Source organism: Vigna angularis, chromosome 6 (assembly GCF_016808095.1).
Source record: "Vigna angularis cultivar LongXiaoDou No.4 chromosome 6, ASM1680809v1, whole genome shotgun sequence".
Taxonomy (NCBI): domain Eukaryota; kingdom Viridiplantae; phylum Streptophyta; class Magnoliopsida; order Fabales; family Fabaceae; genus Vigna; species Vigna angularis.
In genome coordinates this window covers 20,911,328-20,936,463 of record NC_068975.1, presented here as the reverse complement: position 1 = coordinate 20,936,463, position 25,136 = coordinate 20,911,328, and the positions used below count along the sequence as shown (strand labels likewise).

Sequence of the window (25,136 nt, the reverse complement as noted above, 5' to 3'; positions counted from 1 at the left end):
TTTCATCTAGGAACATAATTTTTTAAAATAATTTAACTGATAGAAATAATAAAAATACTAATTCGAACAAAAACTTATGATATTGGAATTTACTCTGTTCGAATCTTACAAGGTTCGCATCAGCGGAACAAAACTGAGAGAGAAGAAAAAAAAGAAAAAGGCTTAAAGTAATTCCGCACCTTGAATCTAAACTGAATAATGAAGTAAAGTCAATCCCAAAATGCAAACCCCCTAATTAAGTCTCCTCTTGCTCCAATAATAATAACTCTTTACACTCTCTCTCTTTCTCTCTCTCTCTGTGACTACTCAATTCACCTTTTTCGTGTTCACAAAGTTGCTCTCAATCTTCAATCCTATATATACTCACGCATTCCCAAACGAACACTACCACCAAACTCTCCGTGTGTTTTCGCTTTTAGCATTTATCCGAAACCGATACCAGAATGCATCTCTATAATGCATGGCTTCCGCCGCCTGTGGCCGCTCAGACAGCCGCAGAGCGCGACTCCTTCACTCGCGTCATCGCCGCCGTCAAGTCCTCCTTCCGACCCGACGATCCCGAATCTGTCTTCTCCACTCTCAAATTCATATCCGTCCTCGACCTGTCAGTTTCCACTCTCATTTCCAATCTCCTCCTCTTCCTTTTCCCTAATTCATCTTTAATTTATAATTTTTGTTTTCATTTCATCTGTTTTTGCTTTCTCCTTCTGTGTATTTCTCCGCCGTACGGCTTAATTGAGAAGATTCTGGAATATCCCCTTGATTGATTTTTTTTTTTCCGTTTTAAGTTTTCACTTTTAGCTAGTTCTGTGGTGCGAAGTTTTCCGTGCTTGTGCCGTTAGGAAATGCTGTTGAATTTGTGATCGGAGGTTTCGAAGGAGTTAGTAAAACGCCGAGGAGTGTGAGATTCATGGTTTCGGGAGCGGTTTTGTTGATTATGTGAATTGAAGAATAGCTTCGGGGAGTGGTAGATTGACTTTGTTTATAATTGGGTTTGCATGTTTGATTTTTCGTAATTGCTCGGAAATGACGTTGAACTTGTGATAGAAGGTTGGGAAGAAGTTAGTTAAAGGCTTAGGTGTTGAGAATCGTGGTTTTGTGAGCAGTTTTTCAAAGTATGTGAACGGAGGTATAGTTCCGGAGAGTGCTAGATTGACTTCGTTTATAATTGTTTTTGCATGTTTGATTCTGCTTAATTACAAGGAAATGATGATTGATTTTTCTTCTAAACAAGTTATTCCGAACAAGAAGATTAAGTAATTTCTTCCGCTGTTTGTTGTGAGGTTACTTTGTGCTTAATTAACACTAAGAAAAACTTAGTATTTTGTTATAGTAAGTGTTAACTTCTTTAGAAGTTGTGTAATACTGTTATTACTTGTTTTTGTGTATGTTAGCTGATGGAATACTTTTCTTATAAATAAGGTTTCAAATTATAATTGTAGTTATAGTTTCATTACAAACCTTGATATTGTAGGAATTTTTGGACAAACGCAGTTGCTGCAGCCATAATTGCAGTTGGTGTCATTCCAAAAAACCTTATTTGTTTTGCTTGATTTTAAACCACGTTCGGGAACTGTTGTTTAAAACCTTGGTTGCAAGTAATGGCTCTGCTTTGCTTCCAAAACGGCATTATAATTTATTAGTTGTGGATTTGAGTTTTTTCCCCACTCAATTTGAATTCAGACGGTGCTTGTTGCCGGGTCGAATCTAACTTTTATGCTTGTTGTGCAGTTTCATAAAGGCAAAAAGTGATGTTTCTTTGGAGGATGTTCGCGATCTTGCTCAGATGGGCCTTGAGATATTTCATGTTGCCCGTAATAAGCTTTATGCTCAGGTGCTGCTGCCTTTTGTCTTGGATGAAACACGGACTGCTTATTTTTTGGTCTTTGCTTGCTCTTAAATGATTGTATCATTTTTTGTTTATTAGGTTAGATGGGGAAATTTAGTGGTCAGATTACTCAACAAATATAGGAAAAAGATTACACTAAGTGTTGGATGGAGGCCCCTGTATGATACACTGATTAGCACACATTTTACTAGGTGAGTTTTATATCGGTACTGTTTCCGCTGCAGCCTTAATTGGTTTAAAATTATTCTGTACTTAATTTGTGATTCTTAGTTAGCTAAATAAAAAAACAAAGGAAAAATAAAAGAAATGAAGACTAATCCCAAGGATTCAATGCTTGACGTTGCAGTAAATCCACAAGTTACCTTTGCTATAAGCTTAAGTTTGTCTCTGAATTCAGTTTTGTATTTTATTTTTCATTTAATTTTGGACTTAATAATCTCGTGTCCCTTAATCAAAATATAGAATTGAACATATTTAACAGTTTATTTCTTTTCTGCATATGAGATTTCAAAATTGTTGGTAGGGGATTTTGAATTATATTCCCGTTGCAGAAGTACAGGTCCAGAAGGTTGGAGAATTAGACAACGACACTTTGAAACTATAACTTCCCTTGTCCAGTCCTGCCGGAGATTCTTCCCATCAGGTTCTGCCTTTGAGATATGGTCTGAGTTTAAGTGAGTGCTTTGGTGATGTTTCCTCATAATCTTGAATTATTACGAGAGCTTGGCTTTTATTTTGTTTTGTACTTTATATTGATATTGATGATGAGCTGAATTAACATGAAATTCCTGTGTATCAATACTTCCATTGAGTGGAATCATGCTGGACCTGCACTAGGAATTATACTCTTTTCCCAATTTTAGCTTCTTTAATTTGTTTTCTTCTTAATTCCTTTTCTTTGGGTCATTGGATAATTTGTAGATCTTTGTTGCAAAACCCGTGGCATAATTCATCCTTTGAAGGTTCAGGCTTTGCAAGACTCTTTCTCCCAACAAATCTGGATAATGAGGCCTTTTTTACCCAGTAAGAAGCATAAATTCTTAGGACTTTTTTGGTGTGATATATATGACATGACTTCGTGTGGAGTAAAATTTTATAATTGGATTGGCAGTGATTGGATAACAGAGTGTATAGACTTGTGGGAATCTATACCAAATTGCCAATTCTGGAACAATCAATGGGCAGATGTCATAGCTCGCGTTGTAAAAAATTACCACAATGTTGACTGGGACTGCTTCTTGCCTTTGCTTTTTGCTAGATACTTGAATATGTTTGAGGTGAGTGTGTAAATTCTTCTGGGAATGTTTGATTAGATATTTTTGCATTCTTCTTGCAAGGTTGATTTTATTTACACTTTGATTAAATGTTTTAGCATCAGGCGTATATTAACTGAAAATGATTAGGAAATAGATACATTTTTTCTCTCTGAAGACTTGTTTATTCTAAAGCTTAAATCTTTTTATATTCCTGTCCTCTTTCTTTTTTAAATTAATATTGATAACCTTGTTTGTTTTGCTACTGAGATTGTCAGGAGTTCCACATTGAGTAGAATAAACTACTTGATTGTTACTTAAAGCGTTGAGGCTCCCCCACCTAATGCATATTTGTAGGAATTTTCTCTAAATTTTTATTTTTTAACTTGAGTGTAAACGAATATTAACTTATGGAGAAATTTATTTCATTTTTTTCTTCTTATTTTTCTCTTCTGGAATTATGGAGAAGTTTGACCAAACAGACTCTAACATAATTGATAGCTAGGATAATAAACTGCAACTGGCATAACTAACTACATCTTGCAGAGGCTAATCTATTGCTTACAACAGAAGCTAAAATACTTAAGCTAATACACAATCATACATACTCTCTCCCCCTCTACAAATTTAGAGTGAAAGCTACGAGCAGCTGATAACTCTTGAGTTTGGCTCTTAGATTCTAAAACTGATCCTCTTTAGAAGAGACCAGGTGAGAATGTCAGCAACTTGTTCTTAAGCAGGAACATGGTCAAGAGTGAGAGATTTATTAGCACCTTCTTCAGGGCAAAGAAAATATCTAATTGTGTGTGCTCAGTGTGCAAGAGTGAAGCACATGACTATGACTTGGAGCCACACTACTCCGATTGTCTCAGTAGATAATAGGGGTTCTGGTAGTAACCTAGAGCTCACAAGAAGAGATTGAACCAAAATGACTTCAGTAGTTGCCAAGGCTAAGGTTATGTATTATTATGCCTTAGCACTCAAGCAAGCAACATAAGTCTACTTCAGAGTGTCAGGAGATTGGATTCTGCCCTAGAAAGAGACAGGCATCTGAGGGTGGCCGTCTATCATCCACATCAAATGCCCAAGCAGCATTGAAGTGTAACTTTTAGCTCTTCTTTTGAAGTCCTTACTGTGCTAGGGAAGCTAGCTAATGCATTTTCAAATTCCTGTATGAAGTAAATAGGGCATCTATTGGCTACACCATTATGATTAGTTGATCTATTGATACACCCTTGTTTTTCCCTGCTGTGTTTTGTTTAAATTGTATTACCTCAGAGCCAATTGATCTTTATTTGCATTTATTTCCTTATGAGATTCACAATTTGTTTATTAATTTGTGATCAACCCATTCTTGTAAATCATAGGTACCTGTTGCAAATGGAAGTGGTTCATACCCCTTTTCACTAGATGTCCCAAGAAACACTAGGTTCTTGTTCTCTAATAAAACTTCTACTCCTACAAAGGCAATCTCCAAATCAATAGTAAGCAAATATGTTGTTATTACTTCTGTGAGATTCTAACATTGGAACCATGTTCTGATTTCTTAATTTTAGTTTAGTAATTTTTTTTAATTGCAACTGCAGGTATATTTACTAAAACCTGGTAGTCCATCACAGCAGCACTTTGAAAAATTGATCAACATTTTGGAACAGTTTGTTGACTCACTTATTGCTCCAAATACATTGCTTAACTTAACTAAGCTTGCTTTCTCTTTAATTCTGTTTACTTAATTTTTTGCTGGCATTTATTATTGTAGATATTATCATCCCTCAAATGGAGGTCGATGGACCTACTCCTTGGAGCGGCTTTTGTTTCATTTGGTGTTTCAATTTCAAAAGCGTCTACAGAATGAACAGTTGTAAGAATCAATTATAAATTGTCATATAGTTTTTTATGTGTGTCTGTTTTCTGCAACTGAAGTGGTTCTGTATGACAGGAGCACAAATAATAGAAGACCCAGTGAACAGCATCTTGGGGAATCAGAGAGGGTTTTCTTTGTTAATTCAGTGCTTAAGTTAATTGACCGTGGTCAATACAGCAAGAATGAACATCTCTCTGAGACAGTTGCTGCTGCCACTTCTATACTGTCCTATGTAGAACCCTCATTAGTTCTGCCATTTGTGGCATCTCGGTTCCATATGGCCCTTGAGACGGTTAGTAATGCTTCATAAATTTTATGTTAAAATTAAGTAGCTATGTGTGATCAATGTCATGGAAAGAATAATATTTTTTCTTGATAGAATGTCTCCCAAGGTTATGATATAGTCTTGTCAATGTGTAAGTGATATATTTGATTTGATTAGTTTCTCTTCTTGATCAAATTCTTTTAGCCTATCCAGATTGTATGATATATTCTTGTTGATCTATAATTGATATATTTGATAAGATTGCCTTGTTTTTCTGACCAAAATCATTGTGCCTAGTCAGATGACTGCCACCCATCAGTTGAAAATTGCAGTTATGTCAGTGGCATTTGTTGGGCGTTCACTGTTTTATACATCTGTATCAGCTTGCTCCACGAAGCCAGTTGATCTTGGTGGTGTTGGTGATGAAACATTTGTTGATCTTGTGGGGGTTTCATTATCTAATGCATTACTTGGCATGGATGCTAATGACCCTCCAAAAACCTTGGCTACCATGCAATTAATTGGTTCCATATTTTCAAATGTAAGCTTTCAACTTTTAGACATATTGAATGAATAACTTATTATAATCTTAACCTTATCTACCTTTTAAATGCAGTTGGCTTTATTGGATGATAAAATTGATGACCTATCATTTATGCCTATGGTCCGCTTTTCAGAGTGGCTGGATGAGTTCTTATGCCGTCTGTTTTCCTTACTTCAACACTTGGAACCCAGCAGTGTTATGTAAGTAACAGTGCTAAGGCCCCCTCAGTTGAATGCTAACTTTATTTGAAAACCATGTTTAACTGGATTTTTTATGTTATAATGCTTTATAATTGGGTAACTGGTTTCTGGTACATTAGAAATGAAGGTCTGCAGTCATCAGCAACAACAGGAACTTTCCTAGTTGATGATGGTCCTTACTACTTCTGTGTGCTTGAAATTCTGTTTGGAAGGCTTTCTAATTCACTGTATAATCAGGTATTACTTTGAGTTTAAAATACTTAATAGTTACTTAAATTTCCTGGCTAATATATTGTCTTGTACTTAACTGATATGTCAATAGGCTCTGAAGAAAATTTCCCACTTTGTGAAGACAAATATTCTTCCTGGTGCTGTTGCAGAAGTTGGACTGCTCTGTTGTGCCTGTGTTCACTCGAACCCAGAAGAAGCAGTTAGTCAGCTTGTTGAGCCAATATTACTTTCTGTGATATCTTCTTTGAAAGGAACACCACGCACTGGATTTGGAGGAGGAGGAACTTTTGACGCTTCTGCTTCATCAAAGGCACCTTTCTTGGTCCTGTGATTATCTTTTACTGCTATGCTGCTTCTGGATTTTCTTGAAAGCTGACACTTTTTTGCAGGTTAGGTCCACAATTTCACCAGCTCTTGAGGCTGCAATTGACTATCAACTTAAGATATTGTCAGTTTGCATCACATATGGAGGTCCAGCACTCCTTCGCTACAAGGATCAATTCAAAGAAGCTGTCTTCTTTGCTTTTGACTCACCATCTTGGAAGGTCTTTTTATTTCCATGCTTATATTTTTCTTCAAATAGGTTGATTATGTTACAAATAAACGTGAATTTTTGTGGTTAATAGTGGAGTTTCCATTGGTTCCTAATCCATTTGATTGTTACTTCCAATGATAGGTTAATGGGGCTGCTGATCATCTTCTTCGGTCTCTTCTAGGAAGTCAGATTCATTATTATCCAATTGATCAGTATAAGTATGTATATATAAGTGTTTGACTATGTTTATTTAGTTTTTTCTGCCCTCATTCTCTGGTTTTATATCTTTCTCTGGAAATTCAAATGTTAAATTTTTGATTTTATAGGTGTGTTCTTAGGCACCCTGATGCTGTTGCCCTTGAAGAATGGATTAGCACAAAAGGTTTTTCCCCTGAGGAAAGCTTTATCCCAAAATGGCATATTCCTTGTGATGAAGAAATTCATTTTGCAAATGAGCTTATAGACATTCACTTCCAGTCAGCTTTGGATGATCTGTTGAAAATATGCCAGTCTAAAATCCATGCAGACCAAGGTATGAGAAATACCCATGTTTCAAGTAGTTTATAATTTCTTGCTGATAAAAAAAGTAGTTTATACTTTACCTCGTCATCCTCAGCAAGATAAATTATTTGAGTTCCCTTTTGACATGACATGGTTAAAATCTGGTGATCATGATGCAGACATATTGGGATGGTAGTGTTGCATGAAGGAAGTTCTTACTTGGTTAATGCAAATTTTAACTGTTATATTGAATGTGATTTGTCATGCAGGGGATGAGAAAGAGTACTTGAAAGTGACTCTTCTACGTATTGAATCAACATTGCAAGGACTTTTTTCATGTTTGCCTGACTTTGTTCCAGACTCTAGAAATGGAATGAATGAAGATTCAAACAATCTGTTTTTAATTGCTGGGGCTACAGGTTGTACTGTTGGAAGTACTGCTCTGAGAGAAAAGGCTGCTGAGATTATACATATAGCCTGCAAGTAAGGATTATGCTATGCTGCTGTACATTGTTTCTTTAACTTATGTTGCTGTTCACAAATCCTGATAATTTTTTTTGGATTAATAGATATGTCCTGGAGAAAAAATCAGATGACAGCATTCTGTTGATACTGATTATTCGCATCATTGATGCTTTAGGAAACTATGGTATCAACTTCTGTGTCTGAATAAGTTTTCAAATATTACTCTGTATAGTTTGTATATGCACTGGCTAATTTTGTTTCATTCCCTTTTTTCCGCAGGGAGTTTGGAATTTGATGAGTGGTCTAGTCATAGACAGGCTTGGAAATTAGAATCTGCTGCCATAATAGAACCACCCATTAATTTCATTGTATCATCTCATTCTAAAGGAAAGAAAAGGTATTGGTAGACAACTCATCTTTCTTGATTACAGGAACAGTGTTCTAAGACCATTTTAATTAATCTCTGATGCTTGTTGTCTATCCAGACCAAGGTGGGCACTCATCGATAAGGCATTTATGCACAGTACCTGGAGGTCTTCACAAGCATCCTATCATCTTTACCGTACAAGTGGGAATTTCCGCCCATCTGATCATGTGACTATTTTGATGGACGATTTGTTGACTCTCTCGCTGCATAGCTATGAAACTGTTCGCCTGTTAGTGAGAAACCCTTGGCTGACTGAAACATAAATGTTTTATATGTTCTATTTTTTAGCATTATATTCATATATATATATATATGTATATATATATGTATATATACATATATATATATGTATACATATATATGTATATATACATATATATATATACATATATATATATGTATATATACATATATATATATATATGTATATATATATATGTATATATATATATGTATATATACATATATATATATGTATATATATATATGTATATATATATATATGTATGTATGTAAATTCTAATCTCAGTAGTTAGATTAGCCATATTCAATGAACAAACAAAAAATCCCAAGTTCTTTGAAGGAGGAAAACATAGAAGAATGAAATTAGTTCAAGTTTAAAACGAAGAAAAAGCTCAAATTTTTAACCTGCCTTATATTTCGATTTTCCTCTCAATTTCTCACCTATTTTACACATACAAAAAAGTAAAGTGTAATTGTAAAAGTATAGCTTAAAAGAGTATCTCATTCAATTGTGTAACATGCTTTCTTAATACTGGCAAAGTACTTTTCTACACCTGATTGAAATTTCTCATATAATCCAGGCTTGCAGGAAAATCTCTAGTGAAGCTGATTAAGAGATGGCCATCTTTGATTTCAAAATGTGTTATCACTCTTACGAAAAACTTGCAGGATCTCAATGCCGAGGAATATGCAGTCTTGGGTTCTTGTTCAGTCCTTGCCTCACAGACAGTTCTCAAACATCTGACAACGGTGATTGACAATGGATGATGTTCTTAAAATTGTTTTTCTGGATGGTTAATTCATTTATGTCTCATTATTTTCTTTGATTTCAGGATCCAAAGTCATTTTCTTCATTTATCTTGGCAATTCTTTCAAGGTAATTCCATTTTCTCCGTTCACTGTTTGGATGAATTTTGTTTGTGGTGTGTATCATTAGAGAATAATAGTTTCGTGGTTTCTTTTTGAAGTTCTCATCATGAATCTTTGAAAGCTCAGAAAGCAATTAATGAGGTAAACTTATCCTGCATCGGATTATCACAGTTTCATTATGTGCTATAGATGATTCAACATTTTCATGGTTTCAACAGCTTTTTGTGAAGTACAACATTCAATTTTCTGGAGTATCTAGAAGCTTCTTCAGGATCTCAGACAAAGAAAATCATACTGGTGGACTAGAGTTTTCAGATTTGGTTTCTCAGATTGGTTCAATGAGTTTTGATTCTACTGGCTTGCATTGGAGGTAAATGTGAACCATTTAGCTCGAAAATCATGACTCAAATGATAGATGAGTTGCTCATGCATATTTGGATTCTGTCTCCCTGCTATTTCTTATTTATTTGTTATAGTTTACATGCTGCCTAGTAGTTTTTTAACAAGTTTAGATTCTTGCATATTTAAAACATTGATTTAATAGTTACCTTTTTCAGGTATAATTTGATGGCTAACAGAGTTCTGCTTCTTCTGGCTTTGGCATCTCGGAACCATCCAAATTCATCATCTAAAATTCTGAGTGAAACTGCTGGTTTGTATAACTTTTTCTTTACTTTTTGATCTCTGCATTTTATTTTATTGAACTTTCCTTTTGCACATTCCAAGATTTTGTTCAGTGCGTTTATGTCATTCATGTCGTTGCTCATATAGGACACTTTCTGAAGAATTTGAAAAGTCAACTTCCTCAGACAAGGATACTTGCAATTTCAGCTTTGAATACACTATTAAAGGAATCGCCATATAAGTCGTCTCTTGATGCGAAATCAGCTGAATTTGAGGATTTGCAAGACCATGTCAAATCATCCCTTGAAGGAACTTTAACTCAAACTTTTCAGGAGGAGGGTTTCTTCAATGAGACACTGACTAGTCTTTCTCATGTTCATATAATAACTGATACTGAAACTGCTTCAAGAGGAAGTCAGGGAGATTCGAGTTTCCAAAGCTTAGCAGACAAATCCATAACTCGTTTTTATTTTGAATTTTCGGCTTCATGGCCACGTACACCAAGTTGGATCTCCTTTTTAGGAAGTGATACATTCTACTCAAGTTTTGCACGCATTTTTAAACGACTTGTACAAGAATGTGGCATGCCTGTTGTGTTGGCCCTTAAAGGTGCAGTAGATGAGTTTACAACTGCCAAGGAGAGGTCTAAACAATGTGTGGCTGCTGAAGCATTGGCGGGTGTGCTACATTCTGATATTGATGGTTTATCAGGAACATGGGAAAGTTGGCTGATGCCTCAGTTGAAGAATGTCATTTTAACCCAATCTGTTGAATCAGTTTCAGAGTGGGCATCTTGCATACGGTATGCAGTTACTGGTAAAGGGAAGTATGGAACAAGAGTTCCTCTTTTGAGACAAAAAATTCTGGATTCTTTGATGACATCTTTACCCCCAACAGTAGCTACCACTGTAACAACCAAGCGATATGCTTTTCTGGCAGCTGCACTTATAGAAATATCCCCACAGAAAATGCCGGTATCTGAAATTCAGCTCCACAATACACTTCTGAAGGAAGTTCTTGGAAATATGCACCACTCATCAGCCCAAGTAAGTGTCCTCTCTGATCTCATATGTTCAATAAGTCATAAATTGCATATTTCCCTTCCTTTACTACTTATCTGTTATCTCCCCTCCAATCTATTGCCAGCCAATTGGAGTCAGGAAATAAAACTACAAAACCATGGACTGACTATGCTGGAAATTCATAATGATTTAAATAGTTTTATCTAACATATACAGTGTCACTTTCAACAGCAACCTTTTGAAATACAACTAGCCTCAACATTGACTATATTTGCGATTTGTTGTCTTAGGTATTAAATTGTAAACTGAATTCTTGCCCTCCATGCTTTGTTCAGAGTGGCTCATCAATTGACAGTTATATTACCTTGATTGTTCAGAGTTAATTCATACTGGACTTATTTGCATGCCTTGATAGGATTTGACAAGCTGGATAGTTGATCTAAATTCAGGATATTAATTTGGTATAGTTTGGTTGATATTAATAAACTATCTGAATGATTTGCGTTATCAAGAAAAAGCATTAGGTTTAAAATTTATGTTAGATGGTCATTCAATAGTTTAAAACACTTACTGAACCTCAGGCAGCACTTGTAACATTATGACTGATTAATGTGATCTATTTCATGGACAGATTAATGTAATGGTGTTTTAAGTTTGAAATGCTCTCATCTCGGATTAGTTGTTGTTGAGTAACAGCTCAATATTATTGAACTGAACCAATGATTTTACTATGCAATTGTATCAAACTAATTTTATTTCCTTTTGCAGATTCCTTTATATGTTTAGTGAAACACATTATCTTGGTTATCCTTATAATTTTTGTCTTTTTGTTACCCTGGAGCTCTGCTGTTTGAATGTAGTGTTTTAACTTTTAGCAACCTTTTCTTTGTTGCCTTTGACAGTTTTTTTCTTCGTCTTTGTATGTCACTAGCTAATGGATTACATTCTTTGACATTTATTTGAAGAGGATTAAGGGATAACTGATTTTGCTGACGTATTGAATCACTGGAATTGGTTGATTGTTTAGGCTCATGCTAGCGAGTATCCTTATGAGTTCACTTGTATATAAACTGTTTTTTTTGTTTTTATATATATATATATATATATAGTTTGGTTTGGATTATAAGTTAATATATTTTATTTCAAATTTTAAATTAACCTATAGTCCTCACATTAAGCTATTTATAAGGTATTTTAGATAAAAAAATGGAAATCTTTGCAAGAAATTTGTCAAAACAGTCTGTCAATTTCTCAAGTTAAGTGCCGTCTGGCTGTATATGGAGATATATGATCTCCATTTTTTCTCAACACATCCTTGTTTTTGCATTAGGATAATGCCATAGTGGTGTAAATAAAGGGTGTGTGGTGCACTTTTTTTGGGTTAAGTAATATGAATATACAAGTTGAAACAAGTTTCTTAATTTTTGTGGTTCTGACCTATTTCGATTTATCTATGCAACAGGTGAGGGAGGCTCTAGGGGTTACCCTTTCTGTATTGTGCTCTAACATTAGGCTTTACCATTCGAGTCATCAAGATGGGCGAAGTGACAATGTTGATAGTTTGATGCAAGATGAAAACTGGGTTCATTTTCTTACAGAGCGAGCAGCTGAAGCAGTTGTGAACATTCAGATTGCTACCCAGTCGGATAAAGTAGTGAATCCTGTAGATGGAGGTTCTCAAAATGGGCATGTGGATGGTGATTCACAAGATGACATGAAATGGATGGAAACGGTACCAATGAAATGACTGTTTAGATTTTACTTTTACTTTGAATTATTGCTAATTATTTACCATTCAAACATATGTAGCTACTCTACTTCATCATCTCATCCTTGAAGTCAGGGAGATCCTCGTATCTACTTGATGTGCTTGTGGGGCTTCTGTATCCTGTGATTTGCTTGCAGGTTTGAGCTATATATTGAATATAGTTATTTAAACTTTTACTTTGACTTCATTGTAACTTATCGGATTTCTTATCATGTGATTTTCATTGGTTTATGCTTCTTTTTGACAATTTGTTTGGTTTTATGTGTATGCTTTTAATTTTCTTGAGATTTTTGCACTTGATTCTTTAGCAACTCCAAACTTTTGGGCATCTATCTTTTTCCAGGAATTAATTTTAGGTTGATAATCTTGACTTGGATTTTCATCGGTGTTAACTTACCTCCAAGATTCTTGTTCTACCAATGTTTTAAACAGTAATAAGATTGTCCATCGTCAAAAGTAGAATATATGTTCCTGCAACTCTTAATATTCTGACGCTACTGAACGAGTGCTTGTGAATCCTTTCATCTAAGGACACTTCAATTGAGGTGTAGTTTTATGGTAACACAAGTTTATTGATGAATAAAACAGACATAGAAGTATCAATTTCTGATTGTTTATTATTGGAAGACTTAATGATGGCCATACTTTTCACATTCTTTTACCTGTAGAGCATTTGTATTAAATAAAAGTGAAAAAAAATGCAATTTTCGTATACTGTTCTATTTGGTTCTATGACCATTCAAGTAGGGAAGGTATCAGTTATCCACTTCTGAATAATATTATTTTCTTTTGAAGGAAACATCAAATAAGGATTTGTCAACACTAGCCAAGGCAGCATTTGAATTGCTTAAATGGATGATCGTTTGGGAACCTCACCTTCAGAAGGCTGTATCTGTGATTCTCTCTGCTGCCAATGATTCCAACTGGCGGACTAGATCTGCTACATTGACATATCTGCGTACCTTCATGTACAGGTACGATGATCTTGTCAGGTTTGCTTTGGCATAACATACAGTTATTGTATTTGCATCCATGTTTTTTAGTATCCGGAACACGTACTTAACAGAGAGTTTTTACTCTGATTATTATATTCTCATTGATTTCACACTTTTGTTTGTTCTGAAGCAAATAAAATTTTTGTTCCTTTTTTAACAGGCACACTTTTATTCTCTCAAGTTCAAAAAAGCAAGAAATTTGGGAAACTGTTGAGAAGTTACTAGTAGACAATCAAATTGAGGTAAGTTCTTTCTTAGAAGTTATTTGGATAGAAATGCAGAATACGATTTTTCTTCTTTTAAATTTAAAAATAAGAAATTTGGGTAATTTAACTTGCGATGCTTGTGCTTTATAGAACATGCTATCATTACACTCTTTTTACCTTAGTCAACACTGCAGTTTTTAGTAGTAAGGTACCTGTCGTGCCTTTAAAAACTGAGTTGTGGACAAGACCTAAATCGCAATACATGGGAGGTTGTGATTTTCCTGTAGAGGAAAGCATGATATATCTAAAATGCTTATTTGTAGTTCCCAGTAGTAGTTTTCCTTTTGCAGACAATCCATATCAACGTATATTTTTGGGATGCCATTCATTATTGATGGTTGCCATTTACATTCAGTCTTAATCTTTTCACCAGGTAAGAGAGCATGCTGCAGCCGTTTTAGCAGGCTTAATGAAGGGCGGAGATGAAGACCTGGCTACAGATTTCCGTAATAGAGCATATAAGGAGGCAAATATTGTACATAAAAGAAGAAAGTCAAGGTTATTTTTTGCCTTTGTCCTTCGGAAGTTTGGTTACTTTTGTACAGAAATGGACCTTAAAGCAAGCCTACATTCTGGTTCATTTCTTTGAATTTAATAACATCATCATCCATTGTGCATGGTCATCCCTGATCTGCCTTAGTTCTGGCCTCTTTGGAGGTTGCCGTAATTGCAACATCAAGGGTAGTGGTTTAGTCCCACAAAACTAGAGATATAACTAAAGTACTATTAATGCTAAATATTATAGGTTTCTATATTACGCACTCCAATATTGGTAAAGTACAAAGAGAGATTGCATAGGCTATGACAAACTTGCATATGTAGCAGTGGGAAGCCTTGTGCTTATGTTAGATGCCGTATGGCGGTCTACAAGGGAAGATCAGGGAAATGAGAGGTTGGCTTTGCAGTTTGGTAGTTTTGGGAAGAGAAGGTTTTCTTATCAGATTTCTGTTCTTTTAGTCCTAGCTTTCTGTTCACTGCATTTTTCCTTTATAATCAGAACTCTCTTCTATAGAATCTTCCTTATTAATTTTTTAATAAATTAAGTTCCTATCAGCTTCTCCATGTGAACGATAAGCTTAATTGTCTAACTCTAGGATATTATGTGTTTATGAAAAAAAGAAGTCATGATGTACTTGCATTGAAAACATTTTATGTATAACATGTAGGCCATAGTTATTACAAGATGGATTTACGAACACTTTTTATGTTTGTCGTCTAGCAAATTCTTATTTTTTATTAGCTTTGACATGCCAAGTTTGTTAAAGTGGGGAACATTTTCCAAATACAGAAATGCACGCTCTGGTTCAACAATAGCATCTGTTCATGGTGCTGTACTCGCTTTGGTTGCTTCTGTATTATCTGCTCCATATGACATGCCCAGGTTTGTCCAGTTATCCATGGCATATGATTTACATTGTTAATTTCGAATGCTTGTAATGATTCAGTGAAGTCCACTTACGAGATATTGTAAAAAGTTAGCATTAAGTCAATCCTACTGGGATAAGACTTTTGATGCTCTTATAGGTTAATATTTTTTTTGGTTCATTTTTTTGTTTTGAAAAAACAAAAGCTTATTTGTTCATAATGTGAAATCCCTGGCTCATGCAATATTTTGGTACTGTTGTCTTCAATTTCTGCATAAGATGGAAATTTGAGTTCATTTGTGAGTACATAAAAGGAGCAATATCAAACCTCAAATGACTTAAATGGTAGTCTTACGGTCATAATCTAATATAAACTTTTTGTGCAATCATAAACAAATATTACCAGTATATTTTGAGCTATAAGAATTTCTGTCATCTCTGTACTAGATTTATAAGACATGAATTTATTTTTGTTTCGGGCACAAAGGAAGGCGTCTATTGATTCCGTTACTTGTAATTATCTGACAGCATTAACTACTTTCTTTCAGTTGGTTGCCTGAACATGTTACACTACTGGCCCGCTTTAGTGGGGAGCCATCCCCTGTCAAATCTACAGTTACTAAAGCTGTTGCAGAGTTCAGGCGGACCCATGCTGATACATGGAATGTTCAGAAAGAGTTATTTACTGAAGATCAACTTGAGGTAATTATCTGTAGAAAATCTAAACATACTATGTGGTTTAAAATTTTCATTATTACTTTTGGTTTTTTGTTTCTTCGTTTGGTTCTTTTTGCTAATTTTCTCTCCATATTCACAGATTCTGGCAGACACATCGTCTTCGTCATCGTATTTTGCTTGATTAAAAATACAAAGATGCTATTGGGAGAGAGTACTGAAAATAATAGTTAGGAAAGTATGTTTTTCATTTTTTGTGTATTGGCTGCATTGGTAGATGTAAAAATAGTTTTTATTTACATTTTGTACCATTGATATTCTTTTTAAGAAATTTATTCCTTAATCTAGTCTCAAAAGTTGAGCTTCTAACTATCGTCTGCACTGTAATAGTTGAGCTTCTAACTATCGTCTGCACTGTAATTTTTTTAAACCATGGGGTTAATTAAATCATCAGCGGGTAGATCCCACACGACACAATCTGAGTTGAATATATTGGATAGATTTCGAATTTCCTTCGTGGCCTCAGAATCATCATCATTTTCCTCTTCAAGTTTTTCATGCAATTGGCTCTGCCGATCCATGACTGTGCATGTGCTCCCAGTGCATACACTTTGGCTCCATGGAGATGCACCCCCTTTATTGCCGAAAGATGACGGGGAGAATTGATAACCAGATATTGTTGGGAAAACACTATATGGCATCACAAAACTTGCAGATGTATTTGCAGTGGAGTCCCAATGTTTATTTGAGGGCATCATTTCAGATTCTTGTTGCATGGCCTTGGATAGGTCAAACTTGATCTTCTCAACAGTTGCGTCCTTTTCATCTGGCTTACAATTAATGTAATCAGTGAAGTTATTCCCCAGTGCTGCAGCGGAATGCTGGCCATGGAAGTTAATTGGCTTCTTGGTAAGAAGGTGGAGCACCTCATCTTTGAAACAGCCAAGGGCTGCTTCAGCCAAGTGAGCTGCCTGTGGAGGTGCCAATGTGGTAGCAATTTCGGCCATTAGATGGGAAAATGGCTTGTGGGTTACAGGGTCTATACCCATACCTGACAGTTTCTTTTTTAGCTTGGTGTTCCAATGGTTTTTGACATCATTGTCAGTGCGTCCTGGCAGCTGGGCTGCTATCAGTGACCATCTGAACATCCATTTAAGTAAGTATTTAGGGAACAATTACATAAAGATAATAATCAATCACCTATGCTATTAACAATAACTTAATCAATATGCACCTGTTACCGAAAACTGAATGAAGCTTCACAATGGTTTGTTCTTCTGAATCCGAGAATTGGCCATGTTTGAGATCAGGACGAAGGTAATTAGTCCACCTTAGCCTGCAGCTCTTCCCACATCTCTGGAGACCTATTTAAATGAAGAGTAGTATTTTAATAAGATGATAGGAGTGATATAAAGATAAATAGAGTGGAGATAGACTAACCAGCATTCTTGGGAATTAGACGCCAGTTGCGAGTGCCATGTTGAGCAATGTAGGAGGAGAGTTTGTGATCTTCCTCAGGTGTCCACTGTCCTCTTTTCACGTTGTCCTTCTCACAGCATGGAATACGCCCCATGTCTCTAATATTTTTGCTTTTCAATTTGTTAATTCTCCTACCCGGAAAGAAATTTCAATTTCCAGGGCTGTCAGGACTAGAATAATTGTCTTTTCTTTCTTTCTTTCAACACAAGTTGTGAATTCTCTCTACCCGTCTTTCAATTCTTTGAGGCCAAAAGGGAAGACGTGGAATATTTGTTTGAGTTGGTTTTTGTTTTTCTGGTAGGCTTCTTATTCTTAATATATAAGGGGTGCCAATTGGAATTGCATGGCATAAAGGCATCAAAGGCGCATGATTTTGTTAAAGAATTTCAACGCCATTGAGCGTGTGAGGGGAAGGTAGGTAGCTCACCCGCAAGATGCTTGGTCAACATCTCTCTCTTTCTCTTTCGTTGTTGACTGCTTTGCTCATTGTTTGTGTGCTTAATGCATCTGTTGGGTAGGTTTATGCTTTGATCACACAAAACCTCATCATCTTTCTTCACAGTTACTTATGTCAAGGTCCACGTGTGGCGCTTCAGTCTTACATAAAATTCTTCATCATCAATTTTCCTTGTTAACTATATACTATGGCAGAAGAGACCCTGGAAAGTGATACGGATCCCACACTCCATGTGTGCTTTTCTTCTTTTTCACAATACTTCTGCAATAATCAGAGACCCACTTTTATCCAAGACGAACAGCATGGATAATTAGGATCTTAAAAGGAGCTTCTTCCAAACACTTTTACAAAATAAAATAAACTTTTTTCATAAATTAAATTATGTATAAATTATTTTGTAAAAACCTTTTCATTAAAAAAAATATTTCACTTTTTTCTTTTTCTTTTTCTCTTTTACAACCTTTATCAAATTCTATTTATCATTTTCCTGAACATCATAATGATATTTATGAAGTGCTGCTCATCCAATTAATGATATTGTCATTATGTCCTCATTTACTGTTAATTTAGTAAAATCTTGGTTTAAATAAGAAAAAAAAAACAGCACTGTAATTTTTACCAGACTGGAAGTATAATGCAGTTCAGGTACAGAACATATTTCCCTGAATCTCAAGTATGAAGTGAAATGAAGGGCGTGACAAAACCTGCTCAACTTTTTTATTCCATGACAAAAAAATTGCGTCTTAACTAAAGTATTACAGATGAAACTAACTAGTTTCCCCCCAAAAAAAAAGCAATTCTGCAACTCAATTACACTTGTTTACTACAACACGTCTTAACAGGAAGAGACGCAGAACCTTGAATTCATCAATTTTCATGCTGAATTCTTTATGCTGATTAACGTTGATTTTCAACACAAAAATGCAACCACAATCTATTTTCTCAGTTCAACTTCCAGTTCCGCTGAAAGCTCCTCATTTTAGTTTTGCAGATACTATCCCTTCAATGGATCCAACGAGAGTGAACAATCCCACCACAAAGCCAACGGTGCTAAAACCCCTGAGCATGATCCACTTAGACGACCATGGCTCAATATTGCTCAGACTCAAGTACATTTCCACCGGAAAATATATGGACAATGGATAATAGATTATTCCGGCCAAAACTCCCAAAATCTGATTGAAGTAGGGAAAGAGCATTGCAATCACAGTTGTTGATGCAACATATGCAGTTCTGAAAGAAAGCCTCAGAAAACTTAGTTGGAAAGCTGGCAGCAATGGGAGTTTCAACAAGTATACGTGATTCACAAATTCACTGTCTGGGAACTTGAAACGGAGCCAATTTTCAACATTGGCAAAAAGTGGCTGGCTATACACCTGCACCAGAACAACATATAAAACAAATGCCACATTCACGATGAAGATAAGATATCTGTAAGATTATACATGTACCTGATATGCACCAACCAGGTGAATCACTATACAAGCATTCGCAAAGTCTACAAGCCAATGCTGTGCATTAGATGTAAACCCTGTTAAAAGATTTCCTGGTGTTTCATTACCAAAGGCTGCATATCCTAAACACCCACAACAGAGGTAGAAAAATGTTGTGATAATGACAGATATTGTTGACGCCCTCTTCATCGTTTGATGTTCTGGTGGAGGTGACCTCAAAGTATCCTTCAAGAATTGTACCAAGTTATATTAACCTTATAATCGTTAGAGCTTTCCCAAAGAGTTGTAGAAAAGTCACACTTTCTGATTATCTTAGAGATATACATACCTGTATTTCTATAAGAATTACAGAGAATGGATACGAGAATGCTATGTCACCAAGCGCTTGAGCAACCAGCCATACTTTATCAACTCCACTAGAAGTAGGGATTCCACTAATAGTACCCTCAGCATGTCCATTTTCTGATCAAATGATTGCCAGAAAATCAAAACAAAATGGTTCAATTATATACTTTCAAACAACTGTCCATGAACATGTCATGTCACTCATGCTCATAGTGATGAACATACCCGTGATTTTTCCAGCAGAAAGCCACATTCCTATGAAAGCATAAAAAAAGGACGTAATTGCTGCTACAATTGACAACCACTGAATATTGTGGAAGTTGGGTGTCTGAGAGAGAACAACTTGGATAGCCCCAAAAATAAGCATCAAATATGCACCATCAAATCCACATTTTCCTTCATCTTCTTTGCCATGGGAACAGTTTGATATTTGGATTGCTCTGCAATCACACACAGCAATCCAAACTAATCAAGTTGCTATTTAGGAATATTGGTATAGTGATATTTTGGGAACACCCTCATGTTTTCATGGGGGAGTACATGTAAGAAATAAATATTGTTTGCAACAAGTTGCAGAAATCAAGGAGAAGGAAATGAAAAAAAAGAGAGAAACCATTGATAAGTTAGTGAACACACCTCATACTGATAGCAGCAGTAATGACATAAGCAATTCCAAAACCATATAAGCTCACGTTCACAAAAATACCACAGAAACGGCTATTCCCTTCTCCTGTAACGTAACCATCCATTCATCATCATCTAAAGAAACTTGCTAGCATATTTGATCAAAATAGTAAAAGAAGTGATGTTTCTCAATATTAAATTAGTGAAGGTTAATTGTATCTAATTATTCTCTTGATTTTTTAACTTGATATCAACAGTTCCTGATGGGTGATTTTTTTGTAGAAAAATAAATACAATAAAGTATAACCTTAAAAAATCACCATACCAACATGGAATACCTATCTCTAGTCCTTGTATTATTAAAGAATTACTAGATATAAAAGCTCAGAGTTCACTCATCTATCAAATATACTCTGAAAAATAAAAAAATATAAAAGAAATGCTTAAATAATAAAATATATTATAGGGAGAGCTAATTAAAATTTTATAATTTAATTTATCAATAAAATGAATATCACCCTTAAGATTAAGAATTTTAAGATATTTGAATGATAAATTATAAAAGGCAATTAATTATTAGAAATTTTAAAATATTTCTTTAGTAAAATATATTATTTGGATAAATATAAAAAAAAATTAGAATTAAAAAAAAAGAATTTAAAATTTTCATATAATTTTATGTTGTTAAAAAATAATCACATCTACTTTTAGATGTGACTTCTCTGATTTTGTGCTCTTTCCACCGTTACTATTAAAATTGAGGTAAAAACGTCAATATTTGTATCTTTACATAAATAAACATGATTTTATTATTAAATATTTAAAATTAATTACCTTAATTCTCATAAATTCAATTTTGAGATATATTTTAAATTTGTTTTTGTACTTAATAAATTATCATATTACACTTACTCAAACCAATCGTTTAAAAAAAATAAAAAAAAATCATATCAAAACAATTTGAATCTCAAATTCCAAATTTATTAAATTTCTAGGGTAAAACATATCTAAGAGAATTCTGGAGGAGACACAATTTATTAATTAGTTTATTTAAAGACTCACATTTCTCTCTCTCTGGTTATTTATGTGGTTTGGTGTGGCTTGTGAAGAAAGGGTAACGAGGAAGATGGGGAAGCATTCAAAAGAGTGAAGTTGTGATCTGAATCTGCACACAACAAAATCAAAAGATGTCGTTTCCGTGACACAACTGAACTACTTCAGTTAGACGTGTCACAAATCACTTTTTCCAATTTTCATCTGTTGCAAAGGCACAATGACAGCTTTATACACTTACATTCATTAAGTGTAAAAATGTGTAAGAAAACAAATCTTGACCCCATTGCCTCCACCTTTCTACCCATCACGTGTCATTAAAAAAACAGATAACAACAAACACAGCAGAAAGAACATCCGGGAGAAAAAAAATGGTAAAAGCAAAGTATGGAAGGTTACCCTTATGGAGGTTAACTGCATCAAGGTATGAGGAGCTCCTATGAGGGCCAAGTTCAGGGTCTGGACCACGGTAGGTGTTGCTGAGAAGGAAAGAAGAAAGCAGAGTGATGCAGGCAAAGAAAATGATTGTGAGAGGCCCTCCAATCCAACCAAGCTGTGCAATGCTCCATGCCAATGACAACACTCCTGACCCTATCACTCCTGTCACTATGTGTGCCACTGCAGTCCACACGGTTCCTGTTTCATCATTCGCACCATGATAATTCAATCCTCATGTTCAATTTCCCATGATAGTTTACACAAGCAATCAATCAAACAGTAAGAAATCGTTAATTCTAGAAATACCACTTTCGAAACAAAATTCAGTAAATTCGTCAATCTTTGATGACGATCTTGCTAATCACAATACAAGATTGAGTTACCATCTTGTAAGAAAATAGCTTACATGATTCATGGAACAATAATCAAAAGCATGATTCAAATAAAAAAGATTGTCGGGAGAAAAGATGAGAGAATAAGAAGAGAAGAGAGGAGAAACCAGTTCTTTCAACATGATGAGCGTTTGCATACTGAGTCTCCAACAATGGGGAGCTGCCAGTTGCTGAACCTTCTCGATCTTGCATGGTTCTTGAACAATGGCTGGATTAAACAGTTCCTTGTTATTCACTCCCAGAAGTAGTTGTTCATCAGTAACAAAAGAAGTTATCTTTTTGCAAAAGTAGCGATCTTTGAATCTGGGTTTGCTCTGATTGGTTTTTGGGTGAATGAGATCAATGACATGAAACTGCCTTTCTCCCCATACAAATCCAAATTCTGAATTACTTGTGGAAGTGTCAAATAACGTGTTATATAGTGAGGGTGATTTTGTTTTTTCAATACACAATTTTGAGGTTTTTCGCCTTTATTCTCGGTAACCATGACCACAATTCATCAATTTCTTGTTTTCATAGTTATTTTGAGTTTTTCCGTATCCACATGATAATGACAAATTAAATCTAAAACTATATTAAATTTATGGCTTAAAACCATATAAATATTATTAAATAAATTTAAATTTAAAATAGGGTTAAAAGTGTAACTTATATTTTTGTACGTAACAATTTTTAATCTGTAGGGCTATTTTAATGGTCTTATTCAATTAAGGAAAGGTAACACAGTAAATTTAAGATAGTTAACGGGATGAGTATGTCACAATTATCGAAAAAGATTAATAATTATTGTAAAAGGTAAATGATGGTCATATAACCAAAGTAAGAATGAAGAGAAATCAGATATTTAAACTGGAGTTGCAGATTTTGCACAAGAGGTGTTTGAAGGTGGACATCAATTTGTACACCTTAACTTTAAAAGCTTGATTTTCTCAAAAAGAGAATTAGTACTTGGATTACACATTATAAAATTTGAAAAGAAATTTTGTGAAGGATGCATACTCGAAAAACAGTCTAGAATGAAGTTTCTAAACTCGACCATGTAAAATGTATTATTCCTAACACATTAGATGATTTCTCTAAAAAGATGAAATTTTTCCTGCGAAACAGAGTGGAAAATGAAACTAACAAGAAAATTAAAAAACTAAATTCACATTAAGCAAAGTTTAAGATAAGTTTAAGATTGTGATGGGATAAACATTTTTTTAAATTTTTTAAATTTAAAAAAGGTTAAAAGTGTAACTTTTTATTTTGTTAGTTTCAGGATGTTTAATTTTTATATTTTTGTACTAACAAATTATATTTTGTTTTGTACAGTTATTTTAATGACATTTTTTTCAATTAATGAAAGGTAGCGCAGATAAAAATATTTTTCGTGGGTGAGTGAATTTTTACAAATTTGTAGTTTTACTTTCTATCAAACTTTGGCTGTCTATTTAGTAGTTGTCTAGGATTTTAAATCTAATTTATTATTAATATAATGTTGTATTTTTTGGCTGTCTATTTAGTAGTTGTCTAGGATTTTAAATCTAATTTATTATTAATATAATGTTGTATTTTAAAATGTTGACTTTTATATAAATAATAACAATCATAATTACTTATTTATTAATTATCCTTAAAATCTTTGACTGAAAATACATTAACTTTGATGATTAGAGAATTTTTTAATGGTAAAAGATATAAAAATAAAAAAGTACTTAGTTTTTATAAGAACTGTAATCATGCTATTAAATACTTACCAAAAGGGTTTTTTATTAATAAACTACACCGTTTAAATTTTATTTCAAATATTAACTATTTAAATATTTTTGTTATAATGCTTAATCTTTTCCATTAGTATATCTTCCATTTTAACCCTCTTTTTTGACAATTGTGTTTGATGTAACCACAGAAACTCTTTGTTCATAAAATTATGATCATGACTGTTTTTCACTTATGTAGGAAAGTACATTTTTTCCCAAAAAAAAGACTATTAAAACCTAAATTTTAGGTTATTTTAATTGTTCTTTATGTTTATAAAGCAAAAACAAAAATAGGATTTTCAATTTTTTAAGGTGTTAAAAGGGGTCTTGAGCATCTGAAAAGTAAAATTATTTTAATGAATCTATGAAGATTATATATATATATATATATATATATATATATATATATATATATATATATATATATATATATATATATATATAAAGATGTTGTTTTAATTTTTAAATTTAATTATTATCATTTTAAGACTCTAAAAATTTGTGTTCTAAAATTGATAGTGTTTATATGATGAAATTTAACTATTTTAAGATTAAAAGTTTAAAATATAAATAAAATTTTGTAAACGAGTTTTATTATTTTAAAACATATTCTTTTTTTATAACTTTCGCTTCTTTCTAAAATAGTTTACAATTAATTATTTTTTAAGATAGGAGGTAGTAGGATTTCTTCTTATGGTGAGTTCATCAAAATCAATTAATAAATTTTTTCAATAGAGTAAGTTAATTTTCTGTCTCATTCTTGGTCAGTTGGTTTTTTCTTCTTCGTGTGACCCCTTTTTGGTTCAGATGTGATATTTGTGTTCTTGTTGTTAGTCTCTATAGATTAGTGGTCCTAATAGTGTGTCCTGATTGTGTTTGCGTTTTTCGTAGGGATAATTTGAGCTACCTTTGCGTTTAAAGGTGCTTTAGAGGTCTTTGAGTTGTTTAGTAGTATTTCAAGTAAAAGAAGTTAGTTGTTTTAGTGTGCATGAGTTGATGATCTTGATTGATTTTTGGTATGTTGTTGAATCTGATTGATGTTTGATGTTTTAGTTTAAATGGTATGGTTTTTGTTGGAAGTTTCACATCGATTAGAGATAAAGTCAATTTAGAGTATATAAGTGGGTGTAAACCTCACCTTACAAGTCGGTTTTGTAGGGTTGAGTTAGACTTAAAATCCACTTCTTAACA

At 34.0% G+C, this 25,136-nt stretch overlaps 3 protein-coding genes across 4 annotated transcripts; 1 reads left to right on the top strand and 2 right to left on the bottom strand.

The window, feature by feature from the left end:
* Positions 1–247: 247 nt before the first annotated feature.
* LOC108342809 (proteasome activator subunit 4) lies at positions 248–16,330 on the top strand. 2 transcript variants are annotated; one of them, XM_052878670.1, is made up of 35 exons: positions 248–604; positions 1,732–1,834; positions 1,928–2,040; positions 2,401–2,523; positions 2,771–2,872; positions 2,961–3,126; positions 4,470–4,586; positions 4,689–4,756; positions 4,862–4,963; positions 5,042–5,258; positions 5,533–5,772; positions 5,848–5,975; positions 6,095–6,212; positions 6,298–6,528; positions 6,596–6,751; positions 6,883–6,959; positions 7,068–7,273; positions 7,512–7,725; positions 7,812–7,891; positions 7,987–8,104; positions 8,193–8,363; positions 8,959–9,127; positions 9,211–9,254; positions 9,346–9,388; positions 9,466–9,617; positions 9,805–9,899; positions 10,019–10,917; positions 12,356–12,625; positions 12,703–12,798; positions 13,457–13,635; positions 13,817–13,898; positions 14,296–14,420; positions 15,211–15,303; positions 15,835–15,988; positions 16,104–16,330. In XM_052878670.1, exons 1-35 carry the CDS (start codon positions 444–446, stop codon positions 16,143–16,145), a joined length of 5,454 nt encoding a protein of 1,817 aa, XP_052734630.1. In that variant the 5' UTR covers positions 248–443; the 3' UTR covers positions 16,146–16,330. The 2 variants fall into 2 exon arrangements, with proteins under 2 accessions (XP_052734630.1, XP_017436109.1); XM_017580620.2 differs by having other exon boundaries at positions 249–604; positions 6,298–6,516.
* A 56-nt stretch (positions 16,331–16,386) lies between these two features.
* On the bottom strand, positions 16,387–17,853 carry LOC108342810 (transcription factor MYB80). The gene is made up of 3 exons (XM_017580622.2): positions 17,402–17,853; positions 17,196–17,325; positions 16,387–17,101 (listed from the first exon to the last, which is right to left on the bottom strand). Exons 1-3 carry the CDS (start codon positions 17,532–17,534, stop codon positions 16,387–16,389), a joined length of 978 nt encoding a protein of 325 aa, XP_017436111.1. The 5' UTR covers positions 17,535–17,853.
* A 739-nt stretch (positions 17,854–18,592) lies between these two features.
* On the bottom strand, positions 18,593–22,669 carry LOC108341101 (probable amino acid permease 7). Its single transcript, XM_052878671.1, has 7 exons — positions 22,311–22,669; positions 21,773–22,009; positions 20,333–20,426; positions 19,922–20,136; positions 19,680–19,813; positions 19,349–19,576; positions 18,593–19,273 (listed from the first exon to the last, which is right to left on the bottom strand). The coding sequence occupies exons 1-7, from the start codon at positions 22,393–22,395 to the stop codon at positions 18,872–18,874; spliced, it is 1,395 nt and encodes a 464-aa protein (XP_052734631.1). The 5' UTR covers positions 22,396–22,669; the 3' UTR covers positions 18,593–18,871.
* Between the last annotated feature and the right edge of the window lie 2,467 nt (positions 22,670–25,136).

Bases quoted from the DNA above. Each gene is read 5' to 3' on its own strand.
- LOC108342809 (XM_052878670.1), top strand. From the start codon at position 444: ATGCATCTCTATAATGCATGGCTTCCGCCGCCTGTGGCCGCTCAGACA. The intron at 3,127-4,469 runs GTGAGTGTGTAA...TGTAAATCATAG, and splicing joins GATACTTGAATATGTTTGAG to GTACCTGTTGCAAATGGAAG. The intron at 13,899-14,295 runs GTAAGTTCTTTC...TCTTTTCACCAG, and splicing joins TAGTAGACAATCAAATTGAG to GTAAGAGAGCATGCTGCAGC.
- LOC108342810 (XM_017580622.2), bottom strand. From the start codon at position 17,534: ATGGGGCGTATTCCATGCTGTGAGAAGGACAACGTGAAAAGAGGACAG. The intron at 17,326-17,401 runs GTTAGTCTATCT...TCATTTAAATAG, and splicing joins TCTAATTCCCAAGAATGCTG to GTCTCCAGAGATGTGGGAAG. The intron at 17,102-17,195 runs GTGCATATTGAT...ATGGATGTTCAG, and splicing joins CATTCAGTTTTCGGTAACAG to ATGGTCACTGATAGCAGCCC.
- LOC108341101 (XM_052878671.1), bottom strand. From the start codon at position 22,395: ATGCAAGATCGAGAAGGTTCAGCAACTGGCAGCTCCCCATTGTTGGAG. The intron at 22,010-22,310 runs GTTTCTCCTCTC...ATGATGAAACAG, and splicing joins TCATCATGTTGAAAGAACTG to GAACCGTGTGGACTGCAGTG. The intron at 19,814-19,921 runs GTATGTTCATCA...TCATTTGATCAG, and splicing joins TTCTGCTGGAAAAATCACGG to AAAATGGACATGCTGAGGGT.